The sequence below is a fragment of the Planococcus citri genome, chromosome 2 (assembly GCF_950023065.1).
Source record: "Planococcus citri chromosome 2, ihPlaCitr1.1, whole genome shotgun sequence".
Lineage (NCBI taxonomy): Eukaryota > Metazoa > Arthropoda > Insecta > Hemiptera > Pseudococcidae > Planococcus > Planococcus citri.
The window spans coordinates 67,791,445-67,809,801 of NC_088678.1; the positions used below are offsets into that span (position 1 = coordinate 67,791,445).

General features: G+C 33.4%; 1 protein-coding gene and 1 long non-coding RNA gene across 4 annotated transcripts in view; one reads left to right on the top strand and one right to left on the bottom strand.

The window, feature by feature from the left end:
• The window catches only part of LOC135837358 (uncharacterized), a 294,134-nt gene that overhangs the window by 130,139 nt on the left and 145,638 nt on the right, over nucleotides 1-18,357 (bottom strand). Inside the window, exon 1 of one of the 3 annotated variants that reach the window (XR_010557174.1) lies at nucleotides 6,810-6,877. The exons of the other annotated variants lie outside the window; for them this stretch is intronic. This is a non-coding gene — a long non-coding RNA (uncharacterized LOC135837358). Of the gene's footprint in view, nucleotides 1-6,809; nucleotides 6,878-18,357 lie in introns of those variants that run through there. 3 annotated transcript variants of the gene reach the window in all.
• Nucleotides 90-4,765, top strand: LOC135837346 (UDP-glucosyltransferase 2-like). The gene is made up of 5 exons (XM_065352580.1): nucleotides 90-303; nucleotides 534-1,349; nucleotides 3,678-3,903; nucleotides 3,994-4,213; nucleotides 4,307-4,765. The coding sequence occupies exons 1-5, from the start codon at nucleotides 283-285 to the stop codon at nucleotides 4,602-4,604; spliced, it is 1,581 nt and encodes a 526-aa protein (XP_065208652.1). The 5' UTR covers nucleotides 90-282; the 3' UTR covers nucleotides 4,605-4,765.

Below are 18,357 nucleotides of genomic sequence, written 5' to 3' on the forward strand. Positions count from 1 at the left end.
GTAGGTACATATTTGCAAAATTACTCCCACCAATTTATAAACGTGTGTTGGTTATAAAATTAGAAACGCTGGTAAAGATTTAAACAATGTTATCATGTTATCAGTCAATTACTTCGAAAAACAAAACCGTTTTTCAACTCGGTCAATTAAGGTTTATTAAAACAGCTACATATGCTGCACTGGTGTAGTCGATTGTTGTGTCTTTACGAGACGAAAGCTCGTACCAGTGTTCTTGCTATCTCAAATTTCTTACGTTAAACGTTATTTTATCGAAACATAAAAATGACCATGACCATGACCAAGGTAAGTAAGTGCAGATAAAAGTATTTATATTCATACTTCAATTTAAAAAATATTTTAAAATCTTGCAATTTATTGTAGCATATTAAATTTTCGTTATCAAGTTATACTTAATTCTGCCACAAGCAGCACATTTCCAATTAACAATCAAACAAGTCTATAGATATAGAATTTCTGTTTCTATTATTTTTTGTACTCACATATGTGTACGTATTACGTACATTTCATTACAGATAACTGCAACGTTCATCCCACTCATCATCTTATTTCTGTTCTTCATAAACACCTCAAACAGTGCTAAAATATTATACCTTTATCATCTCGGCTGCAGGAGTACCATATCGATGCATCAAACCATCACCAAAATTCTACTAAAAAATCATCACGAGATAATCGCCATAAGCCCTCTGCCACTGGACGATAAAGAGACCCCAGCCAACTACACCGATCTAGGAGTACACGATCATTTTCAAAAATACATCGATCACTTCTCCTTGGATGATGCACTCACGAGCACATATGCGAATCGAAAAATCGTGTACGAGAACCATATTCCAAACTGTGAAAACCTTTACAAAAACGTCGAACTAATCAAAAAGCTGAAAAACCTCAAAATTGATCTCATTTTATTAGAAATAGACAGCGCAGAATGTTTTCTACCTTTTGTAGCTCAATTCCAGGCACCGATAATTGGAATATCCACACTGTATTTTTTATTCCCCGAATTCGACGGAGTTATGGGTAACCCGATGAATCCATCCCATATACCGATTCCTTTCAGCGCATTGACTCCGCAAATGGATTTTTTCCAGAGAATGGAAAATACCAAGGATTACGTGTTGCATTTGTTGATCAGTTGGTATTATACCAATCAAGCGGATACCATGGCTGCTAAGTATAATCTGAGAAGTCCTCCGATTCGAGAAATATACGATCGAATTGCGTTGGTGTTTTCTAACAGTCATTCTAGTTTTTTGCCTAAGCCAATGGCACCCAGTACTGTGGATATTGGTGGAATTCATATCGGAAATTCTTCGCCATTACCGAAGGTAGGTACACAAGATTCCTGTTATACAGAGAGAGTCTGATTAGTGGTTGGTACTAGGATTGGGATGTTGACTGAATAATTTGTCGCCTATTTCTAAAATTGAAGGGTCTTGTATGAGCATTAAAAAACAATTTCAAATTTGCAAATTTTTGACTATGAGAACGAAAAGAGTTCAAAAACGTCGACCCAATGGTAAAACTTTTTTTCTGAGAAGAAAATTCCGGTCAAATCCCCTTTTATCTTTCGGTTCAATGGAGAGAAAGGAGGTATATGTATGTACTAAAAAAACCCTTCTTCAGAAATTTTAGGCCAAACTTGGGAAATCGGTTTCTGAACACGATAAAAATTAATTACACGAAAAGAATTGTGCTCGATAATGGACAAAAAATCATAAAAATAATATTGATTTAGGTACAACAAAAAAGCTGTGCCCGCCCTCCCCCCCCCCCCATTCAAAAAATTCCCAAAAATTGCACATAGATTCTAAACTCAAGGAAGGAATCCTCACCAGCAGAAAAATGTCCCAGTTTGGACAAAGCTAAATCGAAAGAAGATTGATACAGAAATTCGCCAGCATCCAAAATTTTAGGCGTTGAAAAGAATTCATCAATTTTTGAAGGTCTATTAAAAGTCAAATTAGAGGCAAAAAATGTGAAAATATCAAAATCGCGCAAAATTGACATAGAATGCTGAAATTTGATACGTACCCTATTATAGCCCTCTCAAATCGACTGGAAACAGTTTTAAACAGTTTCGAAAAGTTCTGGAGCCTCCAACAGATTTTTGAAAGCTGAAATTTCCACGGAATTTTACGCATTGAACTTAGAAAGTTGAAATTAACCATAAACGTTCATTGATTTCAAAATGCTGAGTTGACTGGAGGAGCTTTCGAGCCGTTCTGGAGCCTCCAGCTACATTTCGGACAATCCAGGTTTCCAAAAAATCTCATAAAAACTGTGTAAAGTTGATTTAAACAATTTTAATGACATTTTTTGAAAATAAGGAATTTCTAACAAAAAAAACTGGAGGCTCCAGAAGGGCTAGAAACCGCTATTAATTGACTTAGCATGGGTTGAAATTAGGCTATAAAGTAAATTTTAGCTTTCCAACTCCATTAGATAAAATATTGTGGAAATTTCAAGTTTCAAAAATCTGCTGGAGGCTCCAGAACTGCTCAAAACGGATGAAACCTATTTTTAATAGATTCAAAACGTCGAAAATAGGGTACAAACTAAAAACTGTCCAAAGTTGATTCACACATTTTTTATGGAATTTTTAGAAAATCAGGAATTCCCAACAAAAAAACTGGAGGCTCCAGAAAGGCTGGAAACCGCTATTAATCGACTTAGCATGGATTGAAATTAGGCTATGAAGTAAATTTTAGCTTTCAACTCCATTAGATAAAATATTGTGGAAATTTCAAGTTTCAAAAATCTGCTGGAGACTCCAGAACTGCTCAGAACGGATGAAAACCATTTCCAATCGATTCAATAGGTCGAAAATAGGGTACACACACTAAAAACTGTCCAAAGTTGATTCACACATTTTTAATAGAAATATAAGGAATTCCCAACAAAAAAACTGGAGGCTCCAGAAGGCCTGGAAAACGCTATTAATCGACTTAGCACGGATTGAAATTAGGCCATGAAGTAAATTTTAGCTTTCAACTCCATTGGATAACATATTGTGGAAATTTAAAATTTCAAAAATCTGCTGGAGGCTCCAGAACTGCTCAAAACGGTTGAAAACTTGACTATTACGATGTCAGTTGGGAGTCTTGTCTCTCTTGCGAGCATTTTAATTAATTCAAAAATTACACAAAACAAGAAAAAAAATCAACATCTGCTTTTCTGATTTCAAAGGAGCTCATTTCAGAATTCAACCTACAAGGTCTTTAAAAGCTGCTACAACTGGTTAAATAAATTTTCACTCATTCATTCTAATTAATTAATTATTCAGAATTGCTTAAGAATATTTTCAGTTTTTTGAAGGGGGGGAGGGGAGAAACTCAATTTTGGAAAGATTTTCTACTTTGAAAATTTGCAAAAAGAAATCTCACAAAAAAGAGTTCAAAAGTTGCTCAAAATGGACGAAAAATTCTAATCTAGATAAAAATAAACTTTTGAGCCTCCTGCCTCCCCCAACCATTTTTGAAAATTTTCAAAAAAAAAAATGATATTAATTGAACATTGTTTCAAATGGTCAACAAATTTTGATACCATTTGACTCAAAAAATTGACTCACACAAAGAAAAACAAAATAGCGAATAAAACTGAACCCAGGTTAAATTCGTATTTTATCCAATTTTCCCATTTTTATCGTATTTCAGGAAATTCAAACATTAATTGACGATTCAACCGAAGGAGTAATATACTTGAGCTTAGGATCAGTTGCAAAATTCAGTGGACTATCAAAACGAATGCACGATTCGTTCACGAACGTATTGGAGCAAATACCCTATCGAGTCATCTGGAGACATGACAAACCAGAAATGGTTTCAAATGTCACGAAAAATATTCTAGTTCAAAAGTGGTTCCCCCAAAAAGATATTCTAGGTGAGAATAAGAGTCCATAACGAGGTTCCAAGGAGAAGCATTTTGAAAATACTTAATTTTTATCTTTTTATTAAAAAAATTTTTTTTTAGCTCACCCAAAAGTCATCCTGTTTATAACCCATAGCGGAATTTTGAGCACATTCGAAGCTATCTATTTTGGAGTACCCATGTTAACTTTCCCAATCTTATACGATCAATTTACAAATGCAGCTTTGATACAAAGTAAAGGAATCGGTCTTCCTTTAGAATTGAACAATTTCAACGAGCTTTCTCTGACGCTAGGCATCGACCAAGTCATCAATAATCAAACGTAAGTTCGAAGTAATTCTTCAGACTTCAATATGTTGTTGGTAATCCGATCAAGCATCAGTATAATTTGAAATAAAACCGCAATGTGTTTCAGGTATCGAGAAAATATCAAAAAACTATCGAATATTTTCAAAGATAGACCTCTGAATCCTCAAGATACGTTGATTTATTGGGTAAACTATGTATTAAGGCATAAGGACGTTTCGTATTTAAAACCTACCGGATCGAAGTTACCATTTTATCAGTATTTATTATTAGATGTTATATCATTTTTGACAGTGACGATGATTTTAACTAGCTACATTATTTATTTGACTCTAAAAACGAGTACTTCGATATTGAAGAGGTTGTTATTAAGTAATAAGCAAATAAGTAAGACGAAAACTTCGTAATGATGTCATTTTCCTACTTGTAACCATAAATACAAAATAACGTGATATGTTCGTCTAAGTACCTTACTATTGTAAATAAGTGTTATGACACGAGTGTAATGTAAATATCATAGGTCATTTCCTAAGAACTTTTTTCAAAAATTAAAATTACTAAAATGAAAGATATCATTATAATTGTATCGTCGCAACCACACGATGAAATTATCTCGAATTTTCCACTTGAAAAAAAAAAACGAAATCAAATTTTCGTTCAACGCTCAACTTGAGAGCACCAGCAAGTTTGTATTGAAAAAACGAGTTGAAATTTAAAATTAGCACCTGGGAAAATCTAACAAATTACAGGTCCTACGAACACTGATCATATTAAAAGTTTTTAAAATGTTGACAGCTCATTGATATTGGGAGGGGGGAGGCCTCTAAACAAAATAGTGAGTTGACCAAATTGAGGATGAAGTGAGACGAACCCCATTATTCAGAAGGTCTAAGACTTTGAAAAATATCAAATTACCTGGCACTGATCGGTTTGACCTAAACCCAAATTTGAGCTCTCCAAAAGGTCCATAAAAAATTATTTCATAAAATTTCAGAATAATGTATAATGAATGAATTTAATTGAATTGAATGCTTAATTTAAAACTTGAATACTAAATTATAGGTAGGTACATTAATTATTAATGCAATCTGAGAAAAAATTGATAGTCTACATAATTTATGAATTAGGTATCTAGGTAATGGAAATGATGTGGTTCCATGATTCGATCTCAAAAAGGTATTCCCAGGTAAAATAGGCGAATTGTCCCTATTCCCAGATTTGGCAAAATTATAATGGATTATTGTTGGGCTCCTCCAAAAAATTTTCGAGCGGGATTTCCGCCCCTCAACCCCCCTCCCTCCACTGGATAGTAGGTATAGCTAAAAAACGCGTTTTTTGCGAGAAAATGGATATCTATGAGTATGTGGGGAGAAAATTCTGGTACCACTTGTCAAAAAAGGTCTTTGCCTACAATATTTTGTTCAAAAAAGTAGAACTTGCTGAAAATTTTGGCTAAAAGCAGAAGTTTTTTTTTACAGTACGGAAAAAAATAAATTTTGACAATGATTTGGCAAAAAACAGAACTTTTCAAGATAATTTTTGACAAAAGCAAGAATTTTTGCCAATTTTGGCAACAGGATTTTTTGATCATTTTAGCAAAAAGCATGAGTTTTTTTTTTTAAATTTTACAAAATCTAGGAGTTTTTTATAATTTTGACAAAAAAGGAACTTCTTTGCAATTTTGGCATAAACGAGATTTTTTGACAATTTAGACAAAAACAGAACTTTGCAGGCAATTCTGCAGGCAGAAAACATAACAAGAACTTCCAAGGATAATTTTGGCAAAAGCAGGGATTTCCGAAATTTTGGCTACTAAGTACATATCAAAGTTTTTTGGTCATTTCTGAACAAAATAAAATGGTAGAAAAAAAATTCTGCAAAAAGTATCAAGATTTTTTAATAACATCAAAAAAAAAGTATTTTTCGAGAATTTTGGAAAAAACAGGACTTTTTGGCAATTTTGTAATAATTTTTTTAAAAAAGAATTTCTGTACAATTCTGGCACAAATGAGGCTTTTTTGACAATTATTCCGGCGATAAGATTTTTTGAACATTTTGGCAAAAAACAGGACTGTGCTTTTTTGGCAATCCATTTTCTCCTGCAAAAAATATACTGTCCAAGGGAAGGGGGTGAGGTGGAAATTCAGATCAAATTTTTTTTTTTGGAAGTACCCATCATAATTTTCCAAATCTGGGAACAGGGCTGTTTCGCCAATTTTACCTGGGAAAACCGTTTATGTACAGTTGAACTTTATAATTTACCTTACAGGTAAGTACTTATAATATGTACAATAGATATTCCGTGTTTTATAATATCATCATTTTTAGTTCATTACTTAATTAGCTACATAATAAGAGCGGTAAGGGGGGGGGGGGTTCATCAATGTGCCAAAGTTTTTCTCGTACTTATGTGGGAATCGTTAATTCACGTTCTGTATCATCGCACACTTCTCTATTGAAATCATACAGTCTAAACTTATCATCACTTTTCGCTGCACTTACGCATTTTACTATAGTACCATTGTCATTTTTGCAGGCTCCAATTTTGAAAGCGTTTGTCCAAGGTTTGCCACCGTTTGCGTAAAAACGTATACTCACACTTTTACACTCACCTGATGTTACTCCTGGTAAACTTTTGCATATTTTGTCAACATCATAGGTACTCTTCGCGGCGCAGATTCTAGCGCTGTAAAAAATACCACGGTATGAGCTGCGATGCATTTTGGTATATTTGAAAATTACCACAATATATAAATAATATTATTATTAGAGCAGTTTGGTCGAATATTGGGGAAGGAAAAGGGTTAGAATTTAGAAACCAACTTGATAGGGTAATTTGAAAATTTCCGATCGATGAAGTATCCTCTTTTTTTGTTCAAAGTAGTTCAATGCTCGAAACTCAATAAGTATTTTTTACGAGGTCTTGCGATATTCGCACCGAGTATTTTTTTTAAAACATAAAACTCATCTAGCCCTAGATTCAAATCTAAAATTCAAGGGAGAGTTGGCTCCACAAAACTGATTTCGACGAAATCTTGCTCTACCAATAATACCAACATGTATTGAAGTGGGCGGTCCGGTGGGGAATGGGGATATAGTGACGTTCTAGGTACATAAAATATAAAATATATCCTACCACTTCCACTGAGCAAAATCATCGTTGTCTAACATAGATTCGACGTCTGAGAGTATTAAATATGTTGAGAATAAAACCATGAAAATAGTCTTCAATTCTTGAATTGCCATGTCGAATTTATTGGCAGGTGAACTGAACGCCTCGATAACTCAAAAAAATCAACTCCTACAATAAGATAAGAATTTTTACAATGAAGTGATAATTAGTAACTTCAATCAAACCACACAAAAAAATATTGTAATTTTTGACCAAAATAATACCCAGCAATTATAAGAACGATTTACCTACTTGGATAACTAAATTATTACCTAACGGTTCACCAATTCGATAACGACACAATTAACTGACGATTAAGCGAATCCTATTGTTCGAGAACTTCAACTACGAAAATTTTACCAAAACTAATCGACAATGACTTAGATGTATGAAGGGACTCATTTTATAATGACGGCGAAACGCCACCACTACTCATCGGTTGTCAATACTCCTGTCGAAAATTAAAAAATTTATTCGATTTATCAAACGGTGCGTTGATTTGAACATGAGTTTTGATCGTTGATTTCTTACGCTGCAGGCACAAATTCTGCACAATACTGTTACAAACAATAAACAGGAATTGAGTCGAAGTCACTAATTAAAACACAACGTGATTGATTTGACACCGTTTTCGATAATACAGATGTGTTGTACAGGTCTAGGTGCTTATGTGCTTGCATTAAAGGTAGGTAGGTACGTAGTAGGCCAACCTACAATGTCGAAAACATCAGAATTTGCGAAGTTATACGACGAAATATTATTTACTCGTCTTGACTATGATTCACAGAAACCTGACACGAGTTGCCATTCTGGGGGAATTTTTTAATAATCTCGGCGATTTTACTGCGAGAACTTTGCTTACCTACGTATTCCGCTTCAACAACAGATTGCGGTGGATTTCTTTTTCAGAAGTTTTTTTGTTGTTGGATACAAAAAATTGAAAACGCTTCTTCAGCATCACTCCTGGTGCTAAACATTTATCTGAGTAACTTTTAAACTCAAAATGAAGGTGTCCATTGAATATGATCAAAACTCACCGATATTTTTTTTTTTTAGGTATTCGCGATCTGCCTTCTTTTTCAAATCTGACAAAATTGTTCCTTTCTATACAGAATATCGCATATTTGATTTTAATTTAATTATTATTTTTTTTTTCATTCCTCATCTTGAAAATTAAATCTACAAATCTAAGAACATGCATTCCCAGAGTGGTCCTTATTTTCAAATTTGGGATTTTCCCCTCTCCAAAGCCCCAAAGTGGTGACCTCTGGTAAGAAAATAATTCCCTATTTTTTATTTTTTCCATTTTCAAAAAATTCGGGCTGCGAAGGGCCTCTCAATTTTCAAAAATTTTTAAAAATACAAATTCACTGAGAGTCTCTTTTAAGTAATATAAACTCTCATTACGATTTTAGACCCCCCCTTCCCCCATTGAAAACTAAGCTGCTCTCTCCCCACCTCAGAATAGCTGAAACTTGTATATTTTATGTGGGAAATCATAAAATTAATTGTTTATGAGTCATTACTGATGTGTTGGTGGTGATGCGAATTGTTCACTCGCATACTTGTAATGAATTATTATTACAACTGGTTTATTTAAAATTCAGTAGCTTCTGGGGACGTATTTCGTATTTCATACCTACCTATCACTCAGAGCTGCAGGGAATGCTTCCTTATTGAAGGAGGAGGAGGGGGGAGTAGAGAACGAGAAATTCCCAACTAAGTACATCACGAACTTCCAAACTGGCCTGGGTTGACTAAAAAATGTTCTTGAGTTAATTTTTTGGAATAAAGTGAAATAAGCGAGAGAAATGTCATTTATAGGTTTAAAAATTCTCACTTTTTCCACTTTTGAAAATTCTTATTTTTCTTTTTCGAATTTTCAAATTTTTAAACAGAAAGAATAAACAGGCTTGATCGATGCAAGGGGTAAAACATTCGAAAATTTGTATCTACTATTTTGAGGAGGAAAAAAACTATGTTTAAGACAATGTTTTTTTAAACGAACAACTTTTTTAGGAGGGCTTTGAAATTTCAGAATTTGAACGACTTTTTTCCACTCCAGAAATTTATGAGGCAAAAGCTTCCAAAAATTTGTGTTTCGAGAGAAAAAAATATGTTTTTTTATACGAGGAGTTTATTATTGGTTTAGATAAATATTTTTATGAATATTTTGAAAGTTTAATTTTGAAAAAGAAAAACAGAAAGACTCGAACAAAGCGAGAGCTGAAGTTTTCGAAAATTTTTGTTTATCGAGAAATGAATTAGCTATCTTTGCCAAATTATCGAGTATAAATCTTGCAAATTTAACTGGTGTGAGACAAAAGTTTCCAATTTAGATTGAAATTTCTCAACTTTATACATAATTTATAGTTCACCAACCAGTTATGTAATTCATCAAAAAATCACAATTTTCCACAACTAATTAGGGGGAGGGGTAGGGGAGATTTTTTCACATGTCCGTCTACATACGGGTGAAATATATTTTCAAAAATGCAAAAATATTCATTTTTCAGGTTCCGACTTTTATTTAAAATGCCGTCGAAATATTTTCAATTTGTTTCACTCTTTAAATTATAGCACGAAAAATGGTCGTATTTCTCATCGTCAATTCGTTGAAAAATTGGAGGGGGGATTTTTTTCACATGTTTGTCTATGTCTACACATTGATAAAATATCTCAAAAATACGAAAATTTTCATTTTTTAGGTATCTGATGTATTTTTGCAATAAGTGAGTCTAAACCGTAATTTTTTTCTCGAAAATGAAAAAAAATGTCAGTTCAATTTTTTGATATGTTATTCTACATAAAAAGGATAAAACTGAGAATTTTTTTCAGAATTTCTACTCGACGATGTCACGGTTTTATTTAAATATTATAAGTTATTGAATCGATGTTTTTAGGTTTTTGAAAGTGGCAATACTAATTTTGATATCATTCGTCGATTACTCTCTCAAAGTACTACAATTTGAAAAAAAGTTCAAAATTCTATACTTATCACACGTACAACCGGAGCAATTTTCAACTAAAATTTTCCATTTTCGGTCATTTTGGAGAACTTTGAAACTCCACAGCTCCGACTAGAATAATCGGAAAAATGTCCGGTTTGCGTCATTCGTCATCGTTTGATGACCTGATCTGATTTCGAAAATAATCGAAGACCCCTCGTGCAAAAATCCGACTATTTGGCATGGAATGACCCAAAATTATATTTGTTAACAAACCCTTTTCATAAGAAATTGTATTTTACGAGTATTATTTTCACGAAATTACTTGTAGCGTGTTTATCAAACTACTCGTAATAAGAGCTATTGGGGGGGGGGGTCACATGTCCCAACTATAACTCAATGGAAATTAACAATATGAATTTTAATTCAAGAAATTACCCAAATACCATACACAAAATGAGCAATATTAGACCTTTTAATGTAAAATACATATCTTTATACTATAGCTGTGTATATTCATTCACTTACATATGTCTAAGACTTATAGGTATGTAATAATAAGAAATGTAATAATGTACTTTAATTTATAACTTAATAAAAATAAATTCTACGTTTCACAGATGCAGCATTAATTTGCTGTCCACAATCCACGAGTCCAACAAGAAGCAGGAGGGGAGCGACTTGTTTACCATACTTATTTGGGAATTTGATATTCACTTCCTGTATCTTCGCACACTCCGTTTACGTAATTATAAAGTCTAAAATAGGCATCATGTTTCGCTGCACTCACGCATTGTACTATAACACCATCACCATTTTTACAGGCTCCAATTTTGAAAGAGTTTATCCAAGGATTTAGTCCAAGGGTTCCTTCAAAACGTATGTTCAAACTTATATTACAATCACCTGATACTACTCCTTGTATAGCCTTGCAGATTTTATCAACATTGTAGCGCGCCTGCGTGCAGATTCTAGCGCTGAAAAAAAAACATTTCGATTAGGCTAAGATTGCATCCAAACGTAAGTGTTTGGAAAATATTATCAAACAGGCCAAGAATATTTTTTCGAGTCTTTAAGAATAAGATTGGCAAGAAGAAATACTTTCGGGTTACTTTTGAAAAAAAAAGTTACAAAAAGAGGTGAGATTTTCAAAGCAGTAGTTTCGCTAGAAAGTGAGAACTCTGTCAATTTTGTGGCAAAAAGGACGATTCTTTGAAAATTAATAGCAATAAAATGATACTAGCTTATTCGAAATTTTTTCACGAAAAGGCAACACTGTTGGACAACTTATGCTAAAATAAATGAAACTTTTTGGAATCAATTGAATGTATCCAGCCCATTCTAAGCACATAAAACATCTTACCATTTCCACTTGGAAAAATCTTCGCTGTCTATAGATTCGACATCTGAGATCAGAAAATGTGTAACGAAAACGATGGCAATAATAATTGTCAATCCTCGAAATTGTACAAGTACCATGATGAATGTTTTTGGCAAATAAACTGAACGTCAAGATACTAGCTCGAAAAATTCACTTTTACAGAAATATAAGATAAGAAATCAATGAACATCCGTATTTATTTGTATTTCAAAACTACAGGTAACTGCGAAAATCGTTCCAATACTAATTAATCGACGATGATATTTGCATACGAGAGGATTATTTTACTTCATTTCATACATAGATTGCCATTACTCTTGTCAAAAAATTGAAAATTTATTCGACTCTACAACCGATTTGTTTACTCGAATATATTTTTAATCGATGATTTTTCGTGATTTAGTGGCAATATGTCAATGTAAAATACTGATTTAAAGATTTTACTGGCAAACTCGGTGTTAAAGTTGAATTTCATTTACGTACCGAAACACAGCGTGATTGATTTGATGACGTCTTTGACAATACTTACATAATTTATGTCTGTATGTCTACGCGTTGATATTTATTTGCTAGCACACATTTTCAAAAATATGATATGTGAGTTGAAATTACAAGGAATTTTTTTATTTCAATCATTTCTTGCAAATCAAATAGATATTTAGAAACTTCAAAGAACCTACTTTTTAAAAATTTATCCACGATTTTTTTTACTCATTACTCAACGTTGATATCATGTCAAAGATACCTCAGTTTAAAGAAAAAAGAAACATTATCAAAATTTTACAATTTTGGGAAAATTTTTAAATTGTTTTTCAGCTTTGTTAGTCGCGTTTAAAAAACTTTAAAAGTGAAATGACATAATATTGATTTCATTATGCACTTACTAATTGGAATGTTGACCAATTTTTTTTTCAATTTGATCCATCTGAACCTCCTCACGCTTCCCATCAAGGCCCCATTCAGGGTTCAAATTGAAAAAAAAAAACACACAAAAATGAAGTAAAATCCGAACATTTTCCTACGTTCAGAACATTTCAAAAATATGATGTGACATGTCGATGCCTTCTAATTTAAAGGTGCTGCATTCGAATACTCGTTCATTTTTTAGGTACAACTTCTCAGTGTATTTTCAGCTCGCAATTAAAAAAAAAAAAACTAAACAGACAAAACAAACGAGAAATTGCAGAAATGTAATGTCACATGTTGATTCTAAACGAGGATTTTTCTCAAAAGTTTAATTTCATGTGATATAACCCTACATGTTTAATAGGACGGATCGGCGGATCAAAAAAAAAAAACAAAGTCGAAGAATTTTGACTAAATTTAGTATAAGACTTCTTTTTCAGTTGAAAACCACTCAGAAATGTTTTAGCTTCTGGAAGCATTTTCGAAAAAGTCATGGTGTTTTTTTTGCTCTAGCCACACAACCTGTTTTGGGAAAATTGTCCAGTTCCAAAAGATGATATTTTGAGGTTCTACATCGATCGACTTTGGTCATTGCAATAAAAATCCAAGACCACTTCTAGGGTTCCACTGAGGGATCGAAAATTTTCTAAATGATCAACTGATCAGTTATCAATTTTTGGATAAACTCGGGTTTTGAAAATTTGTTTTTCTCAAATATTTCGCATTATTCGAGCCAAAACATCGAAAAATATAATTTTTAAAACTAGGGAAACATTCTGAAACACAGAAGTGTGAACTTTTTTATCACTCTTGCCAATTTCATAAAATTCAGATAAATAACCAAAAACTCATCAATTTTTTAAGATTTTTTGAAATCGGCAATAACAGGGTGCCCACGCTTGTTTGGAAATGTTTTTCCCTGACTTTTCCAGGTTTTTCAGACCAATTTCTTCAATTTTCCAGACCCTTGAAAAATAAATTTACACATGCGATCAGGTAGGGAGGGGGGGGCATGTGTCAGATTTTTTCGAACATCTTCAGCGCCAAATATCATTGATAGGTCTCCAGTTGTGCCCTTTTTTTCAATAATTTTTTTAAATTCCAGGGCTCATACTCATTTATTCCGAAAAAAGTGACTCTAGTAACCTAAAAAGCTCAAAAAAGTAACCAAAAAAGTGACAAAACATGAGCAATACATTTTAATGCAGAAAAAAAAATTACCAAAAAAAACCAGAACTTTTCGTTTTTGATCAAAATCTAAACATAAAACTCGATAGAATAAACTTGTTTGATTTCAGCAAAAAGCAGGACATTTTGGCAATTACTGCCAAAACAGTCCTTTTCCCAATTTTTGCCAAAAAGGTTGAACTACAAATATTTTGGAATTTTTTGATTTAAAAAAAGATTTTTTCTGCAATTTTGAGCCAAAAGTTGAGAATTTTCGCGATTTCTGGCAATAAATACGAAACTTTTGACAATTTCAGCAAAATAAGTTTTTTTTCAGCAATTTCGGGCGAAAAAACAACACATTAGAACTACTATTGGGAAAGAGTGAGAGTTTTCGTATGAAAAAAAACAACAAAATTTTTAGCAATTCTTCGCAAAAAAAAGAAAGAAAATTCTTGACAATTTAGGCTGAAAGTGAGACTTTTTGCTATTTTTGACAGAAAGCGGAAACTTCGACAATAATTTCAGTAAAAAGCAGCGCTTCTTAGCCATTTTTAGCAAAAAAAAAAAAAGCGAAACATTATACTTACGTACCTACTCATAATTCATACGTTGACAAACTGCAAGACTTCAACAATTTATGCAAAAAATTAAGACTTTTTGGGAATTTGGCAATTTTTGACAAAAGCGACCTACAGAAAAATTGCCTGAGCAAAGCGAAGGTAAATTTTTTCATTTTGAGAAATGAAAAAATCTGTTTAAAGTAACTTTTTACAAAATTCTCTCATCTCTGACTTCTTTGAGTAAAGAATGCTGTTAATTCCAAAATTCCCTGACTTCTCCTTGGCTTTTTCAGACCGACCAAATTCCCAAACTTTTCCATGTTTTCCAGACTTGTGGGCACTCTGAATAATGACTTGAAAAATACCACCACTGCGTTCCATAATATTTCCTCGATTTCAGAAATGATTTTTTCGATATACATATTTTCCAAACTCGAATTAACCCCCCCCCCAACTCGATTTACAAAATTCTCATTCACTTGGTAGAATACTAAAATTGGTCTTGGATTTCGATGGCAATGGCCTTGGTCGACACAGAATCTCAAATAGTATCTTTTGGAAATGAGCCATTTTTTCCAAAACAGGTTAGGTAAGGGTTACAGCGAGAAAACCACGACTTTTTTGAATATGCCTCCTTTAAAAGTTTTTCTGAGTAACTTTCAACTCAAAATAAAGGTCCTTCACTGTGCATTCTTTCAACATTTTTGCCATTTTTTCCCTCTCGATCCACCTTAATGTTGATCTTAACTTTCCAAAATCTGACAAAATTGCCCTTTATTTAAATGTAATTTGATTTTTTCATCATTTAGATTGAAAATTAGGCATACAAACGCAAAAGTTCTCATTCTCCTCTCCCCCCTCTCGAAGAAAAAAAATACCTAGAAATCATGAAATCCTTAGAAAAATTTCTTCACATTCTCAAAAATGTCGAAAAATCTCTGACTTGGTAACAGTGAATATTGGCAAAAAAAAAAAAACTCAAAATGATTTTCACGTTGCTGCGTTCTAATTGTAATTTCAGCCAAATTGAAAATTTTCGATTTTTATTTTCAACTTATAATGTGGATATTTTTTTTTTTACTATCTGCTGAAAAATTAAATTTTTCAAACAATTACGTGAATTAATACGTATTAGGAATTCTAAAAATAATTGTTCAATTTTTAAAAAAAAAAGTGAAAATAAAACAAGCAAGTTCACAAACCCAGCGCCTGCATTTTCAACGACTGGCAACTCATCGAAATCACACGTAAACTCGGTTCCAGGTATCTCAAAAATGCAGAAAATTATACAATTTCAGCAACGCTTACTCGATTTTGATATTTTTTGGGAGTTCCAAATTTCAAAGAAAACCATCTAATGAGCCCATTCCTGCTTACTTGAAACTATCTTTGAGGCATCATTCGAACAGACAAATTTCTTCGACAAATTCACGAATTTACAATATCCTCATTCCATGTGATGGGAATTTACACAACGTGGCCTATTATTCTGACCAATTCACGGCTCATCTGTTCCATCGAGCACACCACAAATACCTTTCAGATCACCCTATAGCCCTTCGAAAAAATATAAAATAAAATAAAAAAGGGTAAAATTGAATATAAACGATTACCGGTCAGTAGTACCCAATACCATCCTATAAAGTATTTTCCACCCTCGTCGTTCATCTCATACCAGACGCAATATATATATAGAGAGAGAGCTGAAATTTCATGCATAAATGATGAAACACTCGGGCTAGTTTATATTTTTTCTCACATTCGATCCGATCGCATCCGTCAAAAAGGAAATTTTATCGACGAAAGCGCACACTTTGAGATGGTAAACAAGCATATAAGTAAAAGTACCTAACCGAAACGGAGGCATTCAGGTAAATAAAATTTCTTTCTGTCGAAGGTGTTTTGCAAAAGCATACACTCTATACATCATATACCTACCTACCTATCGATACACATACTCGTAGATGCCCATAATATAGGTTCGGTTCAACTAGACATAAAAATACACATTTTTGTGCAGTCTACTACGAGCGCCACAGAAGATAAATGATGATTGATGAGCCAACAAAACGTCCGAAAAACAGGAAGGAAGTCGAGTACTCAGCCAAGCAGGCAGGCTTTTTTACACATTGTACAACACAATCCCAGCCTTTATCTCGGACCAGCGTTTACTTACCCTTTCTTTAGATCAAATCCAAAGGCTAGAGGCACCGAAGAAGGGAGGAAAAGCGAGAGACATCGTATTCTATGACATCGTAACTGTTTTCTTATTATCAAACCGTATTGTAATAATGATAAAAGTAATTAAGATTTTTTCTAATTTAGACCAAAAACCGCAGCTTGGACGACTGTTCCAGGACAGTCAGGATGTGGGAGGGGGAGGGGGCAGAGGATGGGTCGAGATTAAGCGACGAGGCGTAAAATGGTATTTATTATACGCTAACTACTTTATACAGTACGCTATGGAAAGTGGCGATGGCGGCGCGAAATCAACAAAATAAGCTTTAATTTTTGAAAAGTTTACCGAAACTTTAACGAAGTAAATGTAAATATAGGCTCGAGAAACTGTAAGTAAATATTTAAAAAATCCCTAACGAGTTCACTATGCGGCAAAAAAAAATCATCGTAAATCGCATTAAGAAAAAAAAAGTGTACAAAAGATGAGAAAAAAAACCTGCACGAGGATTTCTTGACTTTTTTTTCTCTTTTTCTAGTTCTTGGATGTGGCGCTGGCGGTATGTCTCGGACTTATCCGTCATCTCTGGGGCGCGTTCGATCTTCAAATTTAATAACCCATAATTCCGCAGTCGAGGTGAATATATTAATATATAAGAGGTCATTTCGTTTGACAATTATTCAAAAAAACCCCGAGTAAAATAAACTTTAAAGGCGAAAATATTCTTTGAAGCGGTTCGTAGTTTTTAATTTTTATTCAAAAAATAATTTTGCTCTTGAGCGCACACAGATATAATCCTGAATTTAACGCCGTCCTAATGAGAATTTTTTTTTCAAAGGTAGATCTCTCTTTTGACTTCACCTTTCCGAGTTATATTTTCATTTTTTTCCCCTTTCCTGCCCTTCTTTCTCTCTCTCTTTCGTATCTCATATTCTATTGCGCGATATACGAGTATTTTGTACTATCTTACTCGCTCTCTCTCGCTCTCTCTGTACCTACTTCTAATCCTCTTATACATCGTCGTCGTGGCCGTATCTCTTCTTCTTTCTGCGTGGCTCTTGTTATTTTGCCATCTTTCTCTCGTTACGAGAATAATAATGATCATAAATCCCCGTTAGTCTTGCTTAAACGTTCTTCGAGAGTTTTCCTATCTCGTTTCTCTGTCTTTCTCTCTCTCTCTTCCTCTATTCTGCTATTCACCTTCATCTTTTACTTCGTCATATTTTGTACTCGTGAATTATAAACTGAAAGCTTCGAATAGAGACTGAGGTAATTTCGTATGCGTAAAAACCATCGAATATATTTTTTTTTTACTTCTTAATAACGTGTACCACACTGTATACTCTCAAACTCGATTTCGCTTTGATCTTCGATGAGGGCGAACGAGAGCAGAAAAAAATTTTTCGTAGAGGTTTTCAAACGAGGCGGATAGATAGATAGATGGGTACTTTGAGGCGACTTATTTTGTGCCAATCTGAGTCAAAGTTATCGTCGTCATAGTGGTGGAAAAAACGTGTAGTGATTTTTTAACACGATTTTTCGTCACCTTTGAAAGGCAGGTACTGTTTACCTTCCTACGTGTAAGGTATCTTAATGAATGGAGTTCAAATGAAGGGGAGGAAAGAGATGAATTATCCAAATTTCAGCCAAAAATTTATGTTTTAAGGCAAGCTGGGGAAAGTGATTAATTTTTTGGTAGTAACTTTTAAAACGCAATGAGGCTAAAAAGTTGCCACCGAAGTCCTCAACATGATGCAGAATTTTTTTCTTCGAAAATTCGATATTTTCTTTCAACAAGTAAGTGATCTAAAATGATGAAAAAATTATTGAAACGATCAAAGAAGAAT

Coding starts and splice junctions, on each gene's coding strand:
- LOC135837346 (XM_065352580.1), top strand. CDS start 283: ATGACCATGACCATGACCAAG. Junction 304..533: donor TGACCATGACCATGACCAAG/GTAAGTAAGTGC, acceptor ATTTCATTACAG/ATAACTGCAACGTTCATCCC. Junction 4,214..4,306: donor CAAGTCATCAATAATCAAAC/GTAAGTTCGAAG, acceptor AATGTGTTTCAG/GTATCGAGAAAATATCAAAA.